Source organism: Pogoniulus pusillus, chromosome 1, assembly GCF_015220805.1.
Source record: "Pogoniulus pusillus isolate bPogPus1 chromosome 1, bPogPus1.pri, whole genome shotgun sequence".
NCBI classification, from domain to species: Eukaryota; Metazoa; Chordata; class Aves; order Piciformes; family Lybiidae; genus Pogoniulus; species Pogoniulus pusillus.
The window spans coordinates 27,535,851-27,561,568 of record NC_087264.1 but is presented as its reverse complement, the minus strand read 5'-3'; the positions used below and the strand labels follow the sequence as shown (position 1 = coordinate 27,561,568).

The 25,718-nt window shown below is 42.2% G+C and overlaps 1 protein-coding gene across 1 annotated transcript in view; it reads left to right on the top strand.

The window, feature by feature from the left end:
• Nucleotides 1-20,861, top strand: part of INO80 (INO80 complex ATPase subunit) — a 68,647-nt gene extending 47,786 nt beyond the window's left edge. The window contains exons 27-36 of the mRNA XM_064145856.1: nt 1,429-1,556; nt 7,484-7,578; nt 11,243-11,315; nt 12,893-13,051; nt 14,597-14,699; nt 15,233-15,321; nt 16,344-16,499; nt 17,161-17,320; nt 18,060-18,269; nt 18,858-20,861. Coding sequence (XP_064001926.1) covers nt 1,429-1,556; nt 7,484-7,578; nt 11,243-11,315; nt 12,893-13,051; nt 14,597-14,699; nt 15,233-15,321; nt 16,344-16,499; nt 17,161-17,320; nt 18,060-18,269; nt 18,858-19,075 — 1,391 coding nt within the window. The 3' untranslated portion in view covers nt 19,076-20,861. The remainder of the gene's footprint in view (nt 1-1,428; nt 1,557-7,483; nt 7,579-11,242; nt 11,316-12,892; nt 13,052-14,596; nt 14,700-15,232; nt 15,322-16,343; nt 16,500-17,160; nt 17,321-18,059; nt 18,270-18,857) is intronic.
• The last annotated feature ends 4,857 nt before the right edge of the window (nt 20,862-25,718 follow it).

Genomic DNA, 25,718 nt, shown 5'->3' with positions numbered 1-25,718 from the left:
GGGTCACGTTTCTGAACTCACTGCAGGAGAAGTTCTTTTAATACACCAAAATTTAGGAGATTTTTGCAGAACACCTCCTGGCTTTTAGAGCCTTTCCGAATGCATGCTGAATCTAGGCAGGTTATTTCAGAACTGTCTTTTGATGTCAGTGTAGAACAACAACTGTTTTCCTGCCTTTCTCAGCAAACTGTTGGTTGCATGTGTGGAAATCAAACTTAGCCCTCTGTGCAATATTGCTGCACTTGGCCACTCATGGGCTTTGTTGCCTGCTGTGCTCATAAAAGCTTTTGAGGATCTCTGTCGTGTGATCTGTACTTCTGTGTTCCACAAGTAGGAGCTGGGTTTTAGCTATGTTAAAATCTGCGGTGCTCAGATGAATTAATTAGGTTTTGGATATACTTTTTTTTTCAATCAATATATTGTGCTAGACAGTTAGCTGCCTTGGAGAAAGCTGGATTTCCTTCAGCTCCTCAGTTAATTCATTCTGTGCAAGGAGAAATGTGCAGAAGTGTTACCTGCTAGACGTTAGAAAATGGTACCTGCTAGACGTGTTGAAAATATTTGGGTTCTGTACTAGCCTGCACCATCTGCAGTTAGCGACTTTCCGGTTTGGCTGTAAACCTAAATTCAGACATCCCAAAGAATAAAGAATCATCAGTGGCCTTTCCAACAGATAATTTTTTTGGAAGAAAATTTCTCTTCATCCTCTTTCAACAGTAGTGTATTGTTTACTGAAGTTTATGTACAGAATGTACAAACAGGAAGATCTCCTTCCTGCAAAATACTTTGCGAGCAGTGCTGGAATAGAGAGGACATGAAGTATGAAATCTGAAGTGACTTAGGAGATTGCTATGTGGAAATACTGTTTAAACAAAGAAAGAAACCCGAAGAGTGGAGGGCAGGGGAGAAAAAGAAAAGTTATGGCAGTGCTGTGAAGAGACTGTTACTTTACAGTGACATAGGGAATGTCACTTTCTGTGTTGGTCAGGAATTTATTTGATCTTGAAACTGAATCTGTGGAGGCTAAGTCTAAGGCTTAGCAGCAGATGTCCAGAGGACAGAACTTTAACATGTGAAGCATGGAGAAATTTCTTTGGCTGTTAAGGCGTGGTGTAGCTGCAGATCTCGTGGGATGAACTTGTTAGATGAGGGAAATGGCTGTGCAAAGAAAGGACTGAGATGGTACTCCTGAGGAGATCAATATGTGATTAGGTTTTTATCAAGGATCTATTTATATACTTGCATCCCACCAAACAAAAGTTTCTGTTAGCAGTGTGACTGTGGCATCCAGAAGGGACATTGCAGTTTCTTGCATCACAACTTCTTCCTTCAGGGGATAATGCAGTGAAATGCTAGGAAAACGTCACTTGTTGCATGTAGCTGTTTTGGCTTTGTTAGTTACCTGCTTTTCTTCCCACTTTTCTTTAGACAAAGAGAGCCTGATCACAGACAGTGGGAAACTGCATGCTCTTGATCTTCTGTTGACGCGGCTGAAATCTCAAGGACACAGAGTTCTTATCTACTCCCAGATGACACGGATGATTGACTTACTGGAGGTAGGAGAAGATGCAGATTTAGCAGCAATGCCTTGGAGAGAGTACTGTGATTTGAATGCAGTAAACCCGATGTAAAATCGTACTGAAAGATGCCCACCGAAAGCATTAATATGAGAATGTAAGAGCTGCCATACGAAGTTAGACTTAAGGTCCAGCCTAGTGTCATCCTTCCACCAGTGTGCAACAGCAGATGGCATGAGAAGATGTACAAGAATAGTGATACTTCACCATTAGTCTCTCAGTGTCCAGCAGCTCTCAGCTCAAGGGAGGGCTTTGTGAGCCTCTGTATATTCAGTTATCCTAAATGTGGTTTTTTTTTCCATGGAATTGTGCAGTTGCACCTTGAGTCTTTGGTTTTGTCATTTGCACTGTGCTGTGGCAAGGTGTGGCCAGTGGAGCAAGGGAAGTTATTCTGCCCCTGTACTCAACACTGGCCAGGCCACACCTTGAGTACTATGTCCAGTTCTGGGCTCCTCAATTCAAGAGAGATGTTGAGGTGCTGGAACGTGTCCAGAGAAGGGCAACGAAGCTGGTGAGGGGCCTGGAACACAAACCCTATGAGGAGAGGCTGGGGGAGCTGGGGTTGTTTAGCCTGGAGAAGAGGAGGCTCAGGGGCAACCTCATTGCTGTCTACAACTACCTGAAGGGAGGCTGTAGCCAGGTGGGGGTTGATCTCATCTCCTGGGCAACCAGCAACAGAACAAGGGGACACAGTCTCAAGTTGTGCTGGGGGAGCTATAGGCTGTACATTAAGAGGAAGTTCTTGACAGAGGGAGTGATTTGCCATTGGAATGGACTGCCCAGGGAGGTTGTGGAGGTTGTAGAGGTGTTCAAGAAAAGACTGGATGAGGCACTTAGTGCCATGATCTAGTTGATTAGACAGGGCTGGGTGATAGGTTGGATTGGAGGTCTCTTCCAACCTGGTTGATTCTATGATTATCTTTTGCTCTTTTTGAGCTGCTTCCTCTTCTTTTCATTTGATGCCAGCATGTCCTTTCAATGGAAAGAAGAGGGAGCACAGTGATTAATTCTGCTCTTGTCCTCTATCACCTTAGTTATGTGCAGAGGCTTATATGGAATATATGACTACAAAGAAGTTAAGAATTAAGTCATTACATTTAGATACAGTCAAGTCTGCTTCAGGAAAAAACAAGTCAGTATTGGAATAGCACAGTTGCTATTTTGACCAAAGAGCTAATCTTGAAGAGACATTAGTCGGAGAGCTTTTTATTTGATCTCCTATTGGTATTATTCATGGAACATACTTCTGTTTCTCTGAGCTTCTGTTGAAGACAGCAAGCTTTGAGTGTTTGGCTGGGTCTGAAAAAAAGCAGTATCTTGTGTCACCAGGTCTCTGCCCCTTATCAGTGAAGGATCAGTAGTAATAACTTATGAGTAAGAGTAACCCTGAGTCAGAACACAGGAGAGCTGATGTGTGCTAGTTTCAAAGAGGTGATTCCGTTGGAGTGTTCTGACTGTGAGTACATCCTAGGTGGAGAAACGTTTCCATTTGGCAGTATAATTTCAGTACTGCTGAAACACCAGGACCCTGCGATCCTCCAGCCATTAGTCCTAGCTATATGTGGGCTCCCTCAGCAGCATTTGACACAGGATATCATCTTCTCCACCGCAAAGTAAAGAGAAAAAGCGGGAAGCCTGAATCAATAGCTGCCTACATCATGACTCCTGTATGTGCAGGAGTACATTTTAAGGTCAACAGTTAATAGTTCAATAACAAACCACAAGCTGAATTTTGTTTATGCTGCTGTGAGGAAAAAGAGAACTTACATGGTTGCAGTTCTGTATTTTGGCTTTTTGCCCAGCATTGCTTCCTATGCCTCTCCTTTTGGCACACAATGGACACAGTGCAGGTTTGTTAGTACCCTGTATTAAACCCACAAAGCTCATAAAGCTGAGTGTTTAGTGTGCCTGTCTTTTCTGTTAGCATTCCATTTCAAAGGCTTGGAAGCACCATCGTGCTATTCAACCTCTTAGATGGCCAACTTTACTTGTTGGGTTGTATTACCCAAACAAGCTGCCTACCAAGGTCTCTGTTTTTCCTACTCACAACCCATGTGACAGAAGCTGGAGTTTAAGCCAGTTGAAAAGCAAGTATTCAGTTTGTAAGACAATCATAGAATCACAGAGTTGTTTTGGTTGGAGTCGCCGTCCCTGGGGCTGTTCAAGGCAGGATTGGACGTGGCACTTGGTGCCATGGTCTAGCCTTGAGCTCTGTGGTAAAGGGTTGGACTTGATGATCTGTGAGCTCTCTTCCAACCCTGGTGATACTGTGATACTGTGATGTTTTTCCTGCCCAGAGATACCAAAATACATCCCCTCTGCCTTCTTGAATATGAGAAGACATAAGATGTCCTCCTCCTTTTAACAGTATTCTGCCTGTGTCGGTGTAACTGCAGGGGTGTCATGCTAATGTATAGGGCAGAGAGCACAAACCTGGGTTTATGACTTTGTTTACTAAGCCATAAACCCACCTTTGTTTGATTTAGCATTGACTGCAAAATTGCTGCTTAATTCAGCCATCACAGAATGGTGGGGGTTGCAAGAGACCTCTGGGAATCATCTAGTCCATCCCCACTGCTAAGGCAAGCTCATCCAGAGCAGATTACACAAGATTGTGCCCAGGTGGGTTTTGAAAGTCTCCACATAAACAGATTCCACAGCCTTTCTGGGCAGCTTGTTCCAGTGCTCCAATACCCTCGAAGTTTCTTCTCATGTTTAGGTAGTAGAACTTTTTGTGTTAAAAAAAGCAGATATAAATACAGAATGGGGGAAATTGTTTTCTTTTGACAGAAGAGAATGAAGTGTAAGTCCAGTACTGTTGTTGATGCTGAGATGTGCTTCATATGAGTTCAGATTGTGGTGTTTTCCTCCATACGTTTGCTGTCTCCTGTATGGAAAAGTGTGAGCCACATTGCATTGATGTGATGGGGGGTGAGGCTGTAGTCTGCATGAATTCCAGTGTCTTAGGTATATTCTAGCAGAAGTTTTAGTTAAAATGTAAGAGTACTCAATTTGGACTATGAAATAACATGCAGGGAAAACATTTTAGAGTTTTTGAGAAGGTATCAGTATCAAAGCTCAGAACAGCATTGCATTCTCACCATGATCAAGTCATTGTTCCTTTCCTGTACAGATACCCTGCTGCCAGGGTCACTTTCATTATTTTTCCTAGATTAGTACTTATTTGGGGGTTTGGGTTTTTCTCTTACACTGAGAAAGATTCCAAGGTACAATTTTCAAGCAGGTCCTAGTGTAAGTGTTTCCATGAATTAAAGCCTCCCCATGAGAGTTCCCCCAAACCCATCACTCATTGTGGGAACTAGAAAAATGAGCAGTCATCAAGTGTCTTCCACAGTTAGGGTAGAAACAAGATACAATGCTGCTTAAGTAGTGTCTTCACCACCACAGGGGTTTTGTTGGTTTGCTTGGGTTTCTTTCTGGCTAAAATTCTTCCACTTCTGTGAGTGCTTGGAGCACTAAACTGATGAGTAGTGTAAATTGCAGTGTTTGTTCTTTTTTTCTGAATTGAAAGAGCATGTTGTTAGTGTTTGGAAAATACTACCTACAGGTCACAAAAAGGGGTGCTTCATACAAGCACCATTACGCTATTGTGAAGTGCCCTTCTTCACAGGATGTTAGGGGTTGGAAGGGACCTCTGGAGGTCATTGAGTCCAAACCCACTGCCAGAGCAGGACCATAATCTAGTGCAGGTCACACAGGAATGCATCCAGACAGGCCTTGAAAGTCTTCAGAGAAGGAGACTCCACAGGCTCTCTGGGCAGCCTGTTCCAGTGCTCTGTGATCCTTACAGTAAAAAAGTTCCTCTTCATGTTAAGATGGAACTTCCTGTGCTGTAGTTTGCATCCACTACTCCTTATCCTATCACAAGGGATACCTGAGAAGAGGCTGTCCCCTCCTTCTGGACACCAGCCCTCAGATATTTATAAACATTGATTAGATCCCCTCTGAGTCTTGTCTTCACCAGACCAAAGAGGCCCAGGTCCCTCAGCCTCTCCTCATAGGGCAGTGCTCCAGACCCTTAATCATATTTGTAGCACTCCCTTGGACTCGTTCACGTAGATCCCTCTCCCTCCTGAACTTGATCAAATGAAGTGGATAGAAGCAGACCAGAACCTCTTAAGCAAAGTTAATGCACCAAGCTAGTTTGCAGAGCAAGGCAGGGAACAACCCATGAATGCCAGTATTACAAGTGTAGAATATCTTACTACTTCGCAATTTGGGCTATACTGGAAATATCTAAGGTCTGGGATAAGAATACATGGAATGAAAGGTTGGGTTTTGTTTGTTTAGAAGTCACTAATGAAGAGATGGTTAATAGTGTGCTGAGGGGAGACTAAATCAAAATGTTGAAAGATTGGATCATCATGGTGGTAGATAAAGACAGTAACAAAGGAATGGAAGGAAAAGGCCTTTGTGAAAATAGACAAAGAACTGAACAGTTCTGGAGAAAAGGTCACGTAGCACCTGACAGCTGTATCTCTTTGGGTTTAGTTGGTGACAGAAACCTGTCACAGAAATGGAATAAATTGATGGTAAATTAGGGCCTGAGTGCCTGTGTGTAAACTTCTGTCGTACTCATCTTGAGCTTTATTTTGTGTAGGTTGACCATTGACCATGACTTTGACCATTTCCACACAGTAAATGCTATCTGCCAGTTTTTCTTTCATGTGCCATACCTCGAAGCTTCTTTCCAGCAGTTCAATCTTTTTCCCAAGTTCTTACATTATAGCAACCTTTTCACTTTTCTTGCAGTAGTGAGGCAGCATCAAAAATGAGGAGAGCCTTGAAGGATAGGTGAAAAGGAGAACTGAGCATGGTACTGTCAGAAGGTTCGTTAGAGTGCAAGCACTGCCAATCACTGCCTTGTCTTCTCACACCAGTTCTCTACCTGCTGAATACTGCACCTTGGAGCAGGATGAGGCCAGAAGTTCTTGCTGCTAAAGTGCATTGTCTCCTTTTTGTCTTCATTTGCAGTCACAGCCTCTCAAGAAGACACATGTAACAGCAGGGTTAAATCCAAGGAGTGTAACTAAGTAGCAGTTGCATCTTGCCAGCCAAGGATCCCACTGTTAAAATACCAGAGGCTATTTTCCCAAAGAATCTCTATGGATATCTGTATAGCCTGGAGAGCTTTCTAAGTAATTCAGAGCTTATTGATAGCTACCAGAAAATGCTGAGTACCTTAGAGCATACAAAATGTCTCTCCCTGGGGAAAGTCTTTGCCTACAGCATTCCTGGTTGGTGCCATTTGATTTGTGTCCCAAGCAATGGTTTCGGTTCTGCTGCTTCGCACGAGCTGTGGGCTGGCATAGCAGTGGTCTTGTACACGGTTAACACTGAGAGGCTCTTTGCTAGTGAGATCAAGCCTGGGCAGAACTGAGGGTACAACAGCAGGTTTTTAAAGTCCTAGGCAAGTGGTGAAAACCATCAGGGAGCAGGTGCAGTTGGTTTGCTAGGAAAGGTTTGCTTACAGAGGGAAAGCTCAGGACTTAGTAAAACTTTAGACTTTGTTAAAACAGGCTTCCTATTTTAGTGATTTCATTGACCTAATTATTTACTGAAAAAAGGCACTTTCCATATTACTGTCTGTCACACAGCAAATGCATCTCCAGCTCTGAGCTGCCATCACCATTTATCTCTTCTGTGAAATGAAAAAACTAAAATATGATGGAGTAGCTTTAATTTCTGAATTTCTGTTATGATAAAGTATTGCTAACAAAAGTTTGCTTGTAGCACATCTGTCGATGACATTTAGAGGGTTTTTTTTTAGTGGTGGGCTTTTTTTAGTAGCAGTTCTGTTTCTGTTGTGTTTTTTGCCTGGAAAAGTCAAGACTGAATGTTTTCAAGAGCAACTACATTTTTTTTCTGGTGTGTGTTGTTTACAGGAATACATGGTTTACAGAAAACATACCTACATGAGATTGGATGGTTCTTCAAAGATTTCTGAACGAAGGGATATGGTAGCAGATTTTCAGAACAGGTAATGTATTTTACAAGGTGTTTCTGTGCAAAAATTGTCTGTGCACTGAATGTTGGTGTAAGACGCAATGGAAATAAATGGAATTTGCACTTAAATTGTGTTTCTTGGTAACCAAAAGCAACACATCTATGTGAAACAGTTTCTAGGTTGTTTGCTGACCAGGAGTCGGTGGGGTTGATACTTCATCCAGCTGTATTTTGGAATTCATCACCTGTGAAAACAGCACTGGAAGCAATTGTAGTGCGCTCACCTCTTAGGCTGCTTGCCACCCAAATACATGCCTGCTTATACAGCAACTCAGCAGAAGGGCAGCAGAGGTTCATTTGTTTTCATATGCTCTGACAGTTGATGCTGTATAGATGAAATTGAAGGTCTTGCATATGCTTGAGCCTTGAGAGTGCCCTAGTTTTCTGCAAAACAAGCCATTTAAGCATGTTTTATTAAGAGATTAATTAAACTAATAATCCAAGTGATTGAATAGGGATTTTTATTAGATAGTAAGATACACTAACCCTTTTTGTTTAGTCTTAGGAGCACATTAGGAAGGAAGAGTATGCAATCATCTTATAAGTTAATATATTTTAGTATGTCTTTGTCTCTGCTGGGTGCATTATTTATAGTGATTGATTTTAATGATTGTTAAGTATTCTTTTGATCATTCTGCAGCTTGATAGAATGTCACTTTGGCACTGTAGTTCACAGTAAGATTTCCTGGCTGGATGTTAACATGAGCTCATAATGTCACTCTTCTTTTTTAGAGGAGTTAGGTTCAGAGTTTGTTTTTTATTGCAGGGTGAAAGCAGCATTTTAGACTAGAGAACAGTCCTTGCATTAGCAGTTCCAAGGTATCACAACTGAGGGCAGAAAAAAACAGTAGACAGCCCTGTAGGCCACTGGTTCATGAAGCTTAAGGACCTGAAGGACCGTGTTGCAATGATGAGTCTTAGTGTACTCTTCAGAGCAGTAATACTTAACAAGAACCTGTGCCAAATCCCTGAAGTGAGAGGGCCATGTAGTACCTTTCTCTCTGTTTCCAAGTGTCAGAAACAGATTCATTACAAATTTTGATACTCTTCTGGAATCCTGACTTTTCTTCCTCTAAGGTCCTTTAACCAGAAGTGAATAAATTTGTTTTTATTAATTAGCAGAATTTGGTTTTATTAATGAATAGAACAATGAAGAAAAATAAGCATTTTGGCAGGAAATCCCTTTGAGATACAGGTCAGCCAGTCTAAACAAGCATTCCTATTAAAATGTTAGTTGAGTTCCTCTTAAACATGATTTACTTCTGAGAAATATTCCCAGGAAAAAAAGCCTGGCTGAGACCAAACTATCCTGCAGGATATCCTAACAGGGCACTGAAAACATATAGCTATGGAATGATGGTTTGTTCATGGAGTCTGTGGCACTGTCCACTTTCTTGCCTTCCCATATGGCATTTCCAGAAGTATTTCTCATCTGGATATTCCACTGACTGCCTATTTGCACCTTCCACTATTGTTACAGGAATGAGAAGGTTTCCTGGCCAAGGATTGCCCGTATTATGAACAGTCTATGTACCTGCAAGATAAAGTCTAGAGACTGACAGCTTTGCTTAGGTTCCTCCCACCTGCCTGCAGCTTAGGCTGGACTTTGGGCCTCTCAGATTTTGGACTGCTAAAATTCTTTCTAATTTTAGAGTTCCTGGCTCTTTTCTTTTGATGTGTGTTAATTCATAGTTTCCATAAATATTTATCTTTGTTGGTAATTTCTGCCTTGGACCCGAATGGATCCAATGACAGTCTGGTTTTTATGATAAAGCATTGACAGGAACTTGTCAATGTCTTGAAGTTTGAGTCCTAAGAAAATAGTTCTACTTGACTTTTAAGGATATGGATTCCAAACCCCTTAGTTTTTCACACTTGTTGTAGGAGCATATGCGTAATAGCCTGTAGTACACCCACGCTTCCTCCAGGAAGGGCAAGAAAGACCCATGAGATGTGATGAGTGGACATTCAAGGACAGGCTGCCTACAGTTTGTCAAGGAAATGTCCCGTGATGCTTATTCAGAGTTGCTGAGTTGCTTGTGCCTCACTAGTTTTGCATGCAGCAGTATAAAGTGTGGTATCAAATAACATGACCCTGCAAAGTGACTTCTTGCAAGCAAAGGAACTTGCTCTGTCACTGTCAAAGTAGAGTATGTCAGTGTCTTTGGAGTCCTTACTAGTGCTGTCTGCTTCGTTTGTGTTGGCTTGTTCACAGACCATATGGTGGTAAACACTTTTAAATGCTGCCAACCCCCACTGGTGAGGTTCACAACCTTAACAGAAATCCTGATTTCACTGCTACCACTTGAGTTGTCATCAGCACTTGGTTGTCCTCTATATAGATCTATCTTCTTTGTCTTGTGTGCACACTCATAGCACTGCCTTTGAATCTCAGTGACTGTTGTCCATTTTGCCTGACTTCTCAGACAGTAGCTAGGGCTTCATGCACCATTACAGGTGCTTGTCCAGTGTGCCCCACCTTCCTCAGTTACGTATACGATTATTAGGCTTAGAGAGCAATTCCGAGTCAGGTATCAGGATGCCTCATCTCTCTCTTAGTAGCCAGCATCCCTAAGTCTGGTGCCACCAAGTCTAGCCCCTGGGGCTAGTGGAGCTGTACTAGGCTTTGTAAATCTCCCAAGAAAATTTTTTGAAGTGTGTTGTGGAATGGCCACCTGTATTCTGCTGGGGACTTCTCTCTGGAGGGCCACACTCATCAAAAGCAACTGTCCTGTCATTAGCTTTTGTGCTCTCTGAGGGATCCCAATGTAAATGTCATACAGTCAGTGCAGACTGAAAATGCTCCAAGGTGAGAAGGATAGCATGTATCCAGTAGTAATGTAGTTCTCTTACAGGCAGTGTGTTTCAAAGAACTTAATGAGTGAAATGGGTGACTCTTGCTTTTATATGGTATCTGATCATTAGTGCAGTCCACATTCTCATCCTTGAAACATTTTATGGTTAGTTATGGCTGAATTGTTATGAGTATCCTGAGATGAATCTATTGATCCTCTTACAGATAAGAGAAGTGAATGAAAGAAATTAGAACTCTTAATTTGAATCAACTACACAATTAGGACTACAGTTGAGAAGTTCTTAGACTGAAGGACTTCTGTTTGTGCCCGCAGACCCTTGTGCTTTTCTAGTCTACCTCTATATTTGCCAGCTTGCCTTGATAATAAGATTATTTTTTTAATCCACCCCCAAGGAGTTTTTTGTTCTGTTCAAAGCAGTAACTTTAGAACAAAACTTGCATCTACAGTTTCAACATTTATTTTTCTTTCTTTATCAATCATGCATTGTTGAGACAACTTTTTTTTTTTAAACATCAGTCAGTTCTGTGAAGTAATAAATAGTTCTTTGTCTGTGTGAGATCTTAATTTCCAATGTGGGCAAGATAAGGCCTGGTTTGTTTTGATAGCCATTAATAAGATGCTATTGCAGACTGAATGTTTGTGTGTTCTAACAGTCCCGATTTGTAGATTAACTTCTCTCACTCATTCATGTAGTTTTGTTCTTGACCATGAAGAACAAAATGTTCTGAAGCATTCAAGTACTAAAGTAGCCCAGATCACTTCATATGGGTCAAAAAATTTACTTCTGTGTCATCACACATATCTTATCTCTTTTCTCTGCAGGAATGATATTTTTGTGTTCCTATTAAGTACAAGAGCTGGAGGCTTGGGCATTAACCTTACAGCTGCAGACACGGTAGGCAAAGTTTGGTAAAGTAATTAAGAGATGAGTTTACTGATATTTAATTTTTAGTATAAATGCTCTTCTGCTATTGCTTTTTCTGCCTCATACCTCCAACTATCATTTTTCCCAAGCTGCTCATCTCCTGCCTTCCAGCCTCACAATTTGTATAGGAAAATTTGCCATTCTGTGTGGAAGTTTGCACTCTTGAGCCATGCTGGCCAATAGTTTTTGCTACTACCATTCACATAATGAGATCACATGCCCTTGTCCACTTGGCTCATATTTACAATTTAATATTACCTTGATGATAAAGTTGTAGAACACTGGACTGTTGGTACACAGTTTTGTGTTGCAATTGGAAATACCTTCCTTCTCCCCACATATTTTAGTTCCAGAATCTAGAAAGGAGCTGGATGGCTGAAGTAGTCTGCAGATGCAAATGATGCAGTGAATGCTGTTTTGTGTGCGACTGTTTGCTCTTAAGGTTCAGCTGCAAAGGAATTAGCAGAATGTGCACGGAAGAATGAGGCAAAGTACAAAGATATTGGTAGTTGACTATCAGCTAGTCAGGAAGGATAAATTGTGTGTTCCCCACTCACCCACGGGGTAAATGCATACTGGTTTAGGTGCACTGCAAGGACTTACACTCTGAAGCGCCTGTCACTAATCACTAGGGAAGGAATAGTGATGTACATGAACCATTTGTCTCTTCAAAAGCTGCTGTTCCTGTGCTTCTAACCCAGCACCTTGTGTGTGTGCAGATTTGACCCCAAACCAGACTGTGGTTCTTAGTCACACAAACCCAAAGATCTGCGAGTCAAAAATATTACCTTTTTTTTGAGATACACCATCCTGTCTTGCTGTCACTTACAAGAAATGGGAAAAAAGCAGGAATCTCTAGGATTTTCAGGAGATGAAAGTTCTCTCACTTGCAGTTGCTTCAACAGAGGAATTAGATGTGGATGCACAAATATGCTCCTGCATGAGCATTTTTGGTTCTGTGTAAACAGTTTAGTTAGCTTAGTTTAGCTGACATTTTTTTCCCATTATTTTTATGTTTTATGCTTCGTGTGCATAAAATACTGTTCCAGTTATAGGATCATGTTCATGTAATGTGGCATTTCACTTTTTTTTTGTAGTAAAAGCACTGGAAGTCTTAGACTAGGAATAGACTTTATCAGTGTTTGAAAGAAAAAAAAAAGGGGACATTACTTTCATGTGAAATTCGAATTTGATGGGCTTTTTTTCCTTAGTGTCAGTAACACTAAAATGAGTGCTAGCCTGTAATTAATTACCTGATGGTGATTTAATGTGGTGGCAAACAGGAATTTTGTGCCTCCAGACTGTACTTCTTGGGACATTCTGTGAGAGTTGAAATCTTCACAGTGTTGGTTCAAATTACTCTAAAAGGCAATGGAAAGGACTCTGTGGGACTGGGCAGAGCTGGGTTAATGCAGCAGCTATGGGGCAGTAATCCTGGGGAGCTGTGCAGTAGAACTTTTGTCAGTGTGTTGGATTTTTCCTTATTCACCAGAGGCTCCAAACATATGGTTTTATTGAATCCTTCCCCTTCTGGTGTTCTTTTGCAGGTAATTTTCTATGACAGTGATTGGAACCCAACAGTAGACCAGCAGGCCATGGACCGGGCACACAGGCTGGGTCAAACTAAACAAGTCACCGTGTACCGATTGATCTGCAAAGGCACCATTGAGGAGCGCATCCTACAGAGGGCTAAGGAGAAGAGTGAGGTAGGAATAAAATCATCTGAAACAGGGAGTTACTCAAGCAGTATCAGAAAACACCTATCAAAATGAGTCAAGAAGCAAAGAAAGTATCTGCAAGAGACGGAAGTCAAAATGGAATGTCTTTGTCCAAATCAATCTGCATCCCTGACACAGCAGGGTTGCAGCTGCATTGTAGGAACTAGGAAGAAACTAATTGTTTACACTATGACTTCATGAAAACTCTTTCTTATGATGCAATGAAACTACACAGGCTTCTTTAAGATGACAGTTACTGTCTTTGCTGTCTCAAGGCTACTGATTCCTCTCCTGTTTTGCTGTTATATCACAGCTGATTTTTTTTCTTTTTTTTCCCAAAAGAAATCTGCAAGGTAATCAGGTGAAAATTTCTTGAGGGATGAGGGCTGCCAGAAGAGCTCAGTGTCATGCAGTATCAAGCAGTCATTGTAGTAGAAACTTTAATCCTCATCACACTTTACTGGCAAGAAAAAATTAAGCAGATTCACTTTCTTTGGTCGCCGTAGGTATCCTGCTCACAGCATGCAGGTGTTTTGTGTACTGGGGGGGGTGTTTGTTTTTTGGTTTTGTTTTGTTTTGTTTTGTTTTTTCATAATTTCGCTTAATTTTCATCTTAATTAGATGCTGATCATGGTGCTGAAGCATCTCCAGCTGAATGCATTTATGTTTCCCTTGCTGAAACTTAACCCATTTTCTCTGGGCTATTGCACTAGAGCCATCTGATACCATTCTGAAAATAAAGTGTAGTCTTCTTTGCTAGTGATCCAAATCATCTAAACTGGCTTGTACTCAAGCTGTGCTTCTCTTTTGCCAAGTTACAGCTCTTCTTTGTTGTTGTTGTTGGTTTTTAATATAGTCACAGTAATGATGTTGAGTGAATTGCTTAAATTAAGACACTGACTCAATAGGGAAGTCTAGTTTTAGATTAGGGAAACTAAAACTATTAAGAATACAATCTACATGATCCTATCTGCAGGTTGCTTTTGAAGATTTGGACTGATAATTTATACCCAACAGGGATACCACTCTCTTATTTCTTCTTGACATAATATAATAATATTAAGCCCGGGGAGGTGGTGGAGTCGCCATCCCTGGGGCTGTTCAAGGCAAGATTGGACGTGGCACTTGGTGCCATGGTCTAGCCTTGAGCTCTGTGGTGAAGGGTTGGACTTGATGGTCTGTGAGGTCTCTTCCAGCCCTGATGATACTGTGATACTGTGTGATACTGTGAATATGTTGCTGAACATTTGTTGTATGGTGCTGTAGGAGATCAGCAGCTTTAAAAAGGGATTAGCAATTTTCTGCTCTCTAGCTCAGCTGCCTCTCATATTTTATACTCTTGTGATCAATAAAGTTTTCCTGAAATTTGTTTACTAACTTCGCTGTGATAGAGAAGTTGAGTCAATTCTGACTTAAACAGATGCACTGGCATCTTTTTTTTGGCTGGCTTTCAGTGAAGGGTAGTTGGAATGGTTCGTGGCTGCTTTGAGTAATTTCTCATTTTTTTCCTCTCTTCTTTTCTTCCCCTACTAGATCCAACGAATGGTGATTTCAGGCGGTAATTTCAAACCTGACACCTTGAAGCCAAAAGAAGTGGTCAGTCTTCTGCTGGATGATGAGGAACTGGAAAAAAAATGTAAATGAAATTTATGTTGCAGCATTTTCCCCATCTTCTGCTTCACTGGCTTATGAAATCTGTGTTTTTATCTTTACAAACACATGTGTTGCTGATAACAACTTCTGTTTCCTGGCTCTCTTTGTATTGCCAGCTCTTCTTAGAACAAGCTGACTTGGTGTCACAGCTGAACTGAAAGGTGAAGTTGTGCAGGGGAGATACGATGTGATGAAGCTTTTATTGGCACTCATTCAGGATCATTGCATTGTCCCCAAATGACAAGAATTATGTAGGTCATGACAAGAAAGTATTAGTAAAAATGCTGTACCAGAGGTGCATGCTTTTATGTTGCCTGAAGGATGAATTTCACTGTCAGACTTTGTAACAGTCAGGATACGAGTAGTGTCAATACAGCTGTGTTCTCAGTGGGGGTTAGTTCTGATGCAACTGACTTTTCTTCACAGTTCTGGTAGAACTATAATTTCTTGTGAGATCCATAAAAGGATGTGAAATATCTTTCTAGTGGTGACAGCTTCATGTTTCTTTTCCCACAGTGCGTCAGCGCCAAGAAGAGAAGCGGCAGCAAGAGGAAACGAATCGTGTGAAGGAACGCAAACGTAAAAGGGAAAAGTATGCTGAAAAGGTACCTGGCTGCAAAGGGCTTGCACATGTCAGTGACAGAGCTGCAAGAGTTTTAGCCTCACTGTTATGTGAGGTGGAAATATTTGATGCCAAAGCAGTCTAATGAGTAAAGCCTTCTTCCCTTCACCATTGAGCACCGGTCTGTGGCAGTCCCTTACACAGAAGAGGGATGTTACAGAATACACAATGCACACTTATTTGTATTTTCACATCATTAGCAACTTGAAAAATAAGGAAGTACTGTATGCCCAGACAACAGTGTGTAGATCACCAGTCATTTACAGACAACAATTTTAGGGCAATTCTTTATAGGGAGGGTGACAGGGCACTGGAACAGGCTGCCCAGAGACGTTGTGGAGTCTCTTGTGGAGACTTTCAAAACGTGCCTGGATGAATTCCTGTGCAAACTACCCTAGGGGATCCTGCCTTGGCAAGGAGATTGGACTCAATGATCTATGGAGGTCCCTTCCAATCTCTAAAGTTCTGTGATTCTGTGACTGAAAGAAACAAAATGATCAGCTGGTCATTCTAGGACATATAAAGTGGTAACTTAAGATTTTATTCTGCAGAGACAAAAAGGGAAAGTAAATGAGGCATCAATCACAGCTACATCCCATATAGCTCTGTGTCTTCTGTGGAATAAGAGAAGATCAGTTTGTTGTTTTTTTTTTTAATCTTTGATACTGTGAACCTTCTGAATTTTAGAGCTAGGGAGGCTTTGCATTAATTGGAAATCTGTGTAATGATGAAGAATTTGAAGCTTACTCCAAAAGATAATGGAAATAAAAGCAGTTCTGCAAGTGTAGTTCTGTGTCATTGCATCTGTTTTAGAAAGGAAAAAAATCAAACCCTACTAAAATGTAAAGAGGGAGCCTCTAAGGGATCTGTTGCTTTCTTCCTCAGAAATTTGTATTGGGAAATTCTGGACATGGCATTCCTTGAGTTCTAGACGCTGAGATTTTGGGTTGTTTATCCCCTTCTGTTTTATCATATTTTTCATTCCTGCTGTTTTATTTATTTCAGAAGAAGAAGGAAGATGAGTTGGATGGGAAGAGGAAGAAAGAGGGCATGAACCTTGTGATCCCGTTTGTTGCATCAGCTGATAACTCCAATCTGTCTGCTGATGGGGATGACTCCTTCATTAGTGTAGACTCTGCCATGCCCAGCCCGTTCAGTGAGGTAAGAGTCACTGCTGCTTTCAACTCTACACTGCTTGAAGAGTAGCTTTACATCTTGTAGGATTCCTGCTTTCTGTCATCTTAACTAGTGTGGAACTTGAACTCTGTGGGGAAGTGAGGTGTCTTAAAGGTGAGCCATGGAAAGGAAAATAATTAATTGAAAGCCTAACAGCTTCTAATAAACTGCCTTACAGCTCGTCATGTTATTTGACATTCCTTTATTCCCCTCATCATTTGCTCTCTGCCTCCCTTTCTTACCGTGAGGTTGTGCCCTGACCCTTATTCCTTTCAGCCCATGAAATTTTTCTGTTCTGGCTTGCAGTCCAATTTATTTTCTTCCTCCTTTTCCTTTTCCTGCCTTTGTCATGCTCACATTTATATCTGTGTGCCTTCTTCTGTACCAAGAGCAGTCTCTTGCTTCCTACCTTCACATCTATTTATTGAAATCCAGGAGCTCCTGGAGCTCATTGCTGCTGCTCAGCATGTAAATATAGGGTGTGGTGTAATTAGGTAGAACATGTGTCATGCTATTGGAGAAAATGGGAAGAGAACACATACCATTTGATTACTTGTGATTATATATCTTTTAAAAATCTTACTGTGTTTCTACTCTTCCCTTTCCTAACTTGAGAAGTAATGGCTTTGTTCTCTGTCTTATATAGATATCCATTAACAGCGAATTACATATGGGCTCCATCCCTCCCGATGAGAGTAGCAGTGATATGCTTGTGATTGTGGATGATCCAGCTTCTTCTGCACCTCAGTCAAGGGCAACAAACTCTCCTGCTTCCATTACTGGCTCAGTGTCAGATACTATGAATGGTCAGTACCTTTGCCTTGCCTGACTTTGTATGGCTAGCGATACATTTTCTGCATGTTAGCAGGAATATGTGCATGGTTAGCAGGATCTGGGGGGGGGAAATGCTTTTTCACTGAAAAATTACTTCTGGTCTGACAGGAAATCTGTCCATCATTCACCACACTTTTCTCCTTTCTGTGTTAGTTACTCTTAAAAGTTTTGCCCTCACCTTCCATTTCATGCCCATTAGCAAATAGTAGACAGCCATACAACTATTGATCCCCTTGCATTGAGTGTGCTCTTGGGCTAACAATTGGCTGTCTGCTTGCAGTGAGTGATGGGAGCAGCTGTAATTTTAAATAATGCTTTTAACTACCATAGTTTTCTATGCTGAAATAAGTAGAGACAGTCCTTGGCAAGTTTCTTTGAGGGAAGAAACTTCATATCTCTCTTTAAGTAAGAAAATGCTTCATTCCAAATTAGAGCCTGGAGTACTCCAGCTGTTTGTGGATTGGATTCATTGTAATAGTGCCAAGTAGTTTGAGTTAATAAGATGTGGCTAATGGAGAGTGAAGTTTTGTATATGTGTTTGTCTTCATGAGATCACTGCTTGCTAATGGTGTCCATATTCATGTAAATGAAGAGTCTCAGCTGGTAGGAGCAGTGTTCATGTCTATGGCACATATTTGCGGAGCTGTGCTCATGCGTGAGTTGCTGCAAATACCGTGGCAGTTACTGATTGAACATTCCTTTCTCCTGAAGGTGTTTCAATGCAAGATGCACCCCTCTCTGGAAGAGGCCAGTCGGCTCGCAGCCGGGGGCGTCCTAAAACTGGCTCCAAAGGTGGCACTGGGAAGGGCAGGAGCCGGAAGTCCATAGCAGGAAGCGCCGCTGCCATGGCAGGTGCCAAGGCAGGGGCGGCAGCAGCCTCAGCAGCAGCGTATGCTGCTTACGGGTACAATGTCTCTAAAGGTACGTGGAGAAGGGCAGGCAACAGGCTGCCCAGGGCAGAACCAGCCATGTAAGTTTGGGTGGTTTGTCATTCACATCCTGTTAAAAAATAGGTAATGAGTGCTGTACTGTTAATATGTGTTTGTGTTCTGAGGTCCGAGTAGTATGCAATGTAATGTGGGAATGATGTGAGAGAACAGCCAGTTGTGCTGCAGAGGATGCCCAAGAGCCTAGGTCTGCCAAAGTTTAACCTGCCCTTTGAATTATACCATGTTTTTCCTCTTTTCTTTTTTTTTTTTTCCTTTGGGCATCCACACAAATGGGTTAGTGGTGTTCATCCCATAGATGTGGCTGTGGATTTCCTGCATTGCTGTCACATTGAAGTTACAGCATCAGGTTCCAAAATCTGCTAAACTGGTGGTGCTGGAGTTTCAGCTTGACACCATCAGAAGGTGGCCCAGGCTATAACTGCAAGATGTTTTGTGTCTTAAGGATACATAAAACTCTCCTAAGTCATAAATACAGGGTGGTCTTAGGACCATTACTATATTGTTTGGTGTTGAAAAGCCACCAGCTGATATGGAATTTGATTCTCTTTTCCTTTGCTAGGCATGGCTGCAAGTAGTCCTCTACAAACAGCAATTATTCGGCCTTCTGGACTTGTAGATTTTGGACCTTCAAGCGCCTCTTCTCCCCTGAGCTCCCCTTTGAGCAAAGGAAACAGTATTTGTGGGACCCCCAAAAGCTTAAACCTGACCAGCAGTCTCATATCAGAAACTTCAAATCGGAAGCAAAGCAAAGGTGCCCACGCCTCAGGTGGTCGGTAGTGGTTTTGAATCCCCAGAGCTTGTCTGAAATGCGATGGCTTTCAGAGGAGACCACCCTGCCAATCGAAGGCATGCAAGTCAATGCCTCATTGCTGTCCAGCATGTGTGTCTGAAGGAAAAATCAAAGCACAATGGGAGTGGGTGGTTTATGTGAGCACTTTGATTTTGTGTATTCCAAAAAAACTATCTTTGCAGATACTGCAAGAAGGAGAGAACGGAGTCTGGGGTAACAGGGAGAAGGTCAGCTTGTGTCTTACTGACACATCTGACAATGGTTCCCAAGAAACCATTCAGCTGCTCCGTGCAATATCCTGCAGCTATGTGTGCTAGAAGTCACACCAATATGCTTTCTCTTCTGTAGCTTGAGGTGGAACCCAGCGTTAGTTTTATCCTCTGAAATCAGTATCTTCATCCCAGGAGTATCCTGGAGAGTCACAAGACATTTCTGTACTGTCAGCTGGTGAGTGGACATGTGAGGGTAACTGGGTGCTAAGCTGAAACTGATGTGTGATCAGAAAAATCTTGGATTCTTCTAGTTTGGGCCACTGGGTTCTTTAGAGGTTTGAAATGCAGAGGAAGGTGTCTCAGGTGGTTTCCAATGAATGGGCTCTTTCAACACCATTTGTCATAAAGAGGTTCAGAGCTGCAGGAAACCGAGAATGCTGCCGGGCCAGTGAGAGCAGTGGCAGAAGCAACGAGCCAGTGGTTTGGTTTGCATTTCAGAGTTCTTATCAGCACAAACACTGTTCAGAATGACTTCTCTCACTCATGAGGTGTCCAAAACTCTTAGAAGCTTAGGAACAACATAGGGCTTTATTTCTACAAATCTCAAGAGGGAAAGGTGAAGTGGTGAGGAAGAGTTTGCTGCTGTCATAGGTGAGCAGTGTTCTGCAGCTTGCTGTGCTGCAATAGAAGAAATGAAACAGTCCTGAGAGAGGGAACTGTGCCATTTCCCTTTCCAGCCAAATCCTGGGACAAAAATTTCACGTATCCCAGCCATCCATTGTCTGTTCTTCCAGTGTGTTTTGCTTTCATCCCTGCGCCCATCACACACACACTAGCTTGGCTGAGTTCACTGTGGAGGGCGGGTACCAGTAGCCATGTCCCATAGGGCTGATCGAAGGCAGCACTGCCAGTGCTCATCTCAGTTCTCATTCTCTGATTGCTCCTTTCCCATTCTCAATGCACAACCCCCTGTGGCCCCTTGCTTTGCTGTAAGCATTGTCTGCATTGCACTGAGATTTAGGTGTGAGGCAGTTCTTCTGTCTGGCACATTGAGTTAAAATTAAGGCTGTTCTGCCAGGGCACTTTCATCCCTTGCGAGAAGCGAGTTGAGTTGCAGGTCTGGGCTGTGACAGCAGAAGATGACTTCTTTGTTTGTTTTGGTTTTTTAATTGTTTTAATTTTGTTTCCAACCCCAAATCCTTTGCCTGGCGTCCCACAGTGTGGAGCAAGTGCTTCCTGTTGGCTCTGCCTCTAATTTGCACACCTGAAAATAGCAGAACTGAGCTTAGTTAGATTGATTTTTAAACAGATTTGCAGGGGATAATTGAGGGGGAGGTGACCTTTAATTAAACTCACGAAGGCTTCCCCCATCCCCTCCTATTCACATGTATATATGATATTTAGAGGGAATCAGACAAATGCCAAGCCTTTTTTTCTCTTTGAATGTGCTGTCTATTTTTATAACTGAACTTGTACATATGTATAAAGAGAGACACATCTTTCTTTTACTAACTGGAGAAGAAAATCTTAAATAAAATGGAGTGAGATAATTTTATGTAAATCAGCGTCTTTGTGTGGTTTGTGCCTGTGGCTGTATGAATGAGAGGGTTCGGGAAGAGTGTGCGCAAAGGGCACATCTGGAAATGCATCTAGAGATATGTGCTCCTCAGTGTACTACTCTAGAGTATCTATAATCCAGAGTATCATGTTTGTAATCTGGTCTGGTGTTTTTTTTTCTTGTTACAGCTGTACCTTTATCACGTGTCTGCAGTCATAGATTATCTCAATCTGTTTTGGAGTAGGTGTGCAGCAGATGACAAGCTAAGCAAAGCAAGTATAATATACATCATTATGCAGTACATGATGGTTGATTGTTTGGGGAAATCATTCTCAATAATTCTTTCTTCTGTTTATTTTTTTTCCAGTTGCAAGGACTTTTTTCCATGAGCAGTCTTGGTTTTCAAATTGCTGGATAGTGGTATCAGTTTATGATCCAAAGTAGGGGGGAAAAAAAAGTAATCTGTGACTTGAAAAGATTGCGAAAATGTAATATGTGCTGTTGGATGCTCTACTTCTGGAACATTAAGTTAGTGGTGTTTTAAAAACCGAAGAATTAAGCATGTGCTTTTATGTAGTTCAATCCTCAAAAGAAGTGCCAAAGGGCATCACAAGTTGTGGCAAAAGTAGCAGTGGCTTATCTGCTAGGGAAATTTTGTGTCAGGCTAACAAACTCAGCTCTAACGTAGCAGCAAAGTAAATAAACCACAAGATCATACCCGGTGCATTTCTGTCAGAAATGGAAGTGAAAGGGATGCAGCCACTGTATTGGGCGTCACAGGTCTGCCTAGGGCTGTATCTTGTGCTGTCCCATTTACTCATGAAGTATTTCCTTTGCAGCATTTCCCAGTGTGGAAGGCACACCAGGCTCTGTGCAGGGAGAAGCTCTGTGCAGAAAGATTAGGGATCCATACTGCTTTGCTCATTGCTCAGGTACAGCAAATTGCAGCCGAGAAGAGGAAGAGCACAATCGATAAAATCACTTGGGGGCAGGATGTGGATCAGTGTAATGTGACAAATGCTGCCCTGGGACCAGAGCACTGCCAATCCTGATCTCCTGCCCTGCCTGCAGTGAGATGGCCTGCTTCTGCTCCCAGATATACTTAGAGGCTCCTCAGCTTCTCACTCCTGCCTCTGTCTTTCTGTTTTGTTGACTATTCAGTTTGAAACTCGGTACTCAAAGGGCAGCTGCTGCTGCTGCTGTTTCCATGCAAAGTATAACAGAGACATAAAGGCAATCACATCTTGTGCTCCTTGATGGAAGCACTTGTGGAACTGTGAAGGATGGAGGGTTTTTTGATTTGCAGCCTCCGCCAGGTACAGGGCAATGAATGGGAGAGATGAAGAGGCAATTCACCTTTTCTCTCAGAGGCATTGTTACCAGGATGATATAGAAGGCCTAGCTCTCAGACTCAACCAGCAGGCCTGCAAACAGGTCTTTCTTCAAGTACTCAGATGAGCTCCTTTGAAAAGCCTGCAGCAAGCACCTTATGAGGAAATGCAAGGTAAGATGAGTTGGGTTTCTTCCCCCTGGAAAGTGCAAGTTACTCCAAAGTTAATGTGTCTTCCAGGCACGTAGTACTGAGCTCAATTTGCATGTGTTCTAGGGGCATGCAAGAGAATTTGCATACCAAGGATGAGGATGTGGCTCAGTTCTCAGGTATGAGATGATGACTGTTTCCTTCCATAGCTGATGAGCATCACTAATAGAATGAGGTAGTAGGGGGAATCACCGAAACACCAGTTTTGTGCCTGCTTGAGTTTTCCCATGGATTTCCCTTCCTTCTTCACCAGTATTGCTGGTTAAGTCTACCAGACCTGGCAGGAGCTGATGTGAGCTTCCAGGCATGCAGGGATTAGAGTATCCTTTGTCATTTCTGTGACATCTGTTTGCAATCGCCTGTTCTTTTCCTCCTTAGTCCATAGCCGTGCTGAACCCTTCTCAAGACCCAGGTGTTGTCTTCATGGCTTTTGGTCATCAGGAGAAGTGTTTCTGTTTAAAGGTGTTAATTTTTAACCACAGGACCCTCATAGCTTTGCACCTCCACGTGATGAGAACTGTGAATTAAGGTAAAGCCAAGCATGTGTCATTTGTGCACACTGTAACCCTCAGTAAACCTTCACCAACACTTTCAAAACCAAGAGCTGTTACTATTGCTTGGAGATTGGGAGCTAGTTGGAAGTTTACTGCTAGTTTGGGCTGTCAGACAAAACAGATGTATAGGATTGGGTTTTTTGTTAAATGTATTTAAATTTTCTTATTCATGACATGAAACTAGTGGCTTGCTTCTCCAGATGTATATAACAAATGTTTTTCTGCTAGGAGAAGCAACTCCTGTTTATCTCACCTCTCATAAGTTGTATACCTACAACTTAACTCTTCTCCTGGGCCTTCCTGTAGGACAGAGTGAGTTACAGGAGGCAGTCCTCTCTCCATGCTGTGATGTCATCTGCTTTTCAATTCTTTCAGAGTTGCTTTTTTCCTTTTTATTTTTTGCATATCTTTCAGGTTTCTTTCAAATCCTGACATTCCATTCCCCCTGGTTTTATGGCGGAGTTCAAATGTGGAAATTCTCATTTTGTATTCAGGCTGGAGAGTGCATGTCAGAATTGTACAGCTGCACTGTGGACAAGTGGTTCTCCGATGCTTGCTCTGTAGCAATATTCCTGGAGAACTCCCCTCTTAGGTAAGCTCTTTGCAGAGAAAGAAGGTTCATACTCAGTGGGATCTATTCTCTAATCCACATCATTCTTCAAATCAAATTAACTCTTCTCCATGGACGAGCCTAAAGTTGGATCAGGGTCACTCTAAACCCTTGAAGCAGTCACCTCAGGTAGTCCAGATCCTCCCCACAGTCAGTCTCAAATGGTGGTGCACAGAGAGCGCGCCTGTGTTTCCTCCAGCCTGTAGAAGGCTGCTGGGGTTGTGTTAAGGATGGAAGAGTCAGCAAGTTTCACACGTGGTTGGCTGAATGTAGTTTTTTATTGTTTTCTTTAGAGGCCATGAAGCTTTTGGCACGTGAGTGCCATTGGCTACGTGCTGATGAGCGGAGCTGCTGCTGCCCACTAAATGCAATGGCACGTGGCGGGACACACCCTTCAATAATGCCTCTGACAGAGCTCCAGGGTTTTCCTTTGCAAACAAAGGCAACAGAAGGGATGTTCAGACCATGTGAACTTTTAGAGGATCTTGAAAAATAACATCTAAAGAACCATTTTTCCCTCCCCTTGGTTTTGTTCACTCCACGCATCTGACAGGTGCTGATGTGAAGGCTCTTCTGTGCCTTGCTGCTTCTTGTTGCTCTTGCTCCTTCCGTAGTGTTCATGTGAGCACTTTTGTGGACAACTTCTGCATTCCTACAGACCTCTCTTTTCTTGGTATCTAATCCAGATTTTTCCTTGATTTAATCTCATTTTCTTTTCTAGTATTACAGCATTTCTTTTAAATGGATCATGAATTGGATCATGACTCTAATGATGCTTAATCTGCTCTTGTGAGACTGCCTGGAGTACAGTGTCCAGCACTGGAACCTCCAACACAAGAAAGACCTGGCTCTGTTGGGAATGGTCCTGAGAAGGACCACAAAGATAATCAGAAGGCTAGAGCACCTCTTCTGTGAGGACAGGCTGAGGAACTTGGGTCTGTTTCTGACCCAAGTTTCTGGAGAGACCTTACAGCACCCTTCCAGTTCCTGAAGGGGGCCTACAGGAAAGTTGGAGAGGGACTTTTTATGTGACAGGACAAGGGGCAGCGGTTTTAAACTAGAACAGGCTAGATTTAGATTAGACACTAGAAAGAAGTTATTTACTGTAAGGGTTGTGAGACACTGGGTTGGGATGTCCAGAGAAGTTGTGGATGCCTCTTCCCTGGACATATTTAAGACCAGGCTGGATGAGGCTTTGAGTAACTTGGCCTAGTGGAAGTTGTCCTGTGGCAGCAGGGTTGGAAGTAGATGATCTTTAAGATCCTTCTAACTCAAGCCATTCTATGATTCTGTGATTTCAGTCTGGATTTCAAGTGAAATAGTACTTCAGTTTCATGGTGTCTTTTTATCCAGATAGCTGCTGTCTTTCATTGTGCCGTCATTCTCGGAGTTTGGCAGAAGTTGCTGTATCTAACTCGTAGTCATAACTTTACTGAGATAGCTATTTAATCTGGGTAGCATGAAAAAAATGCCTAGTTTTTTAGTAACTTGTCACTCAGCTCAATTCCTACTGAGTAGCTGAAAACTTACTGATGTCATGGTGCTGAATCCATAATGCACAAGTGGGTTTTCACATGCAGTGTAGATGTGGGACTGGAAGTCATGCTCAGCTGCCATAACCCCAAGTGATTTATGTGTTTTTGAAACACCACTGTGAGCTGTGCAGAAGGAGATTTGCCTGCTATTAGCTCATGCAATCAGAGGAATATATTGTATAATTGCTGTAATTTGGTTCCACTGGGGTTTGCTGTCCTTAGCTATGTATCATGGTGTCTGTCTGGAATCAAGTAACTCAATAGTGAGAGCGGCTTTGGTAGCATATTCTCAGACAGATTAGAGAAGCCCAGCTCTGCCTTGCAGCAGTATAATTGATAGCAAATGAGACAAGTAATGTTGTTTACAGGTTTAATTTAAAACAGATCTCATGTCTGAGATGTTATGGAATAAACACTTGTGGGAAGTTTGGAACTGCCAGCAGCTGTCAGCCTCAGCCATTAGCTGAAACAGCTTGAGGGACTCCAACAAATTCGAGTGATGTGTGTGAAACGAAAACACTCTGAGCTATAGAAGAATGTTTCTCTGCTGAGATTAAGTCTTAGTTGGCAGATAAATATTATGCAAGTTTAGGCACGTGAACCTTTAGGAATATTGAGAGT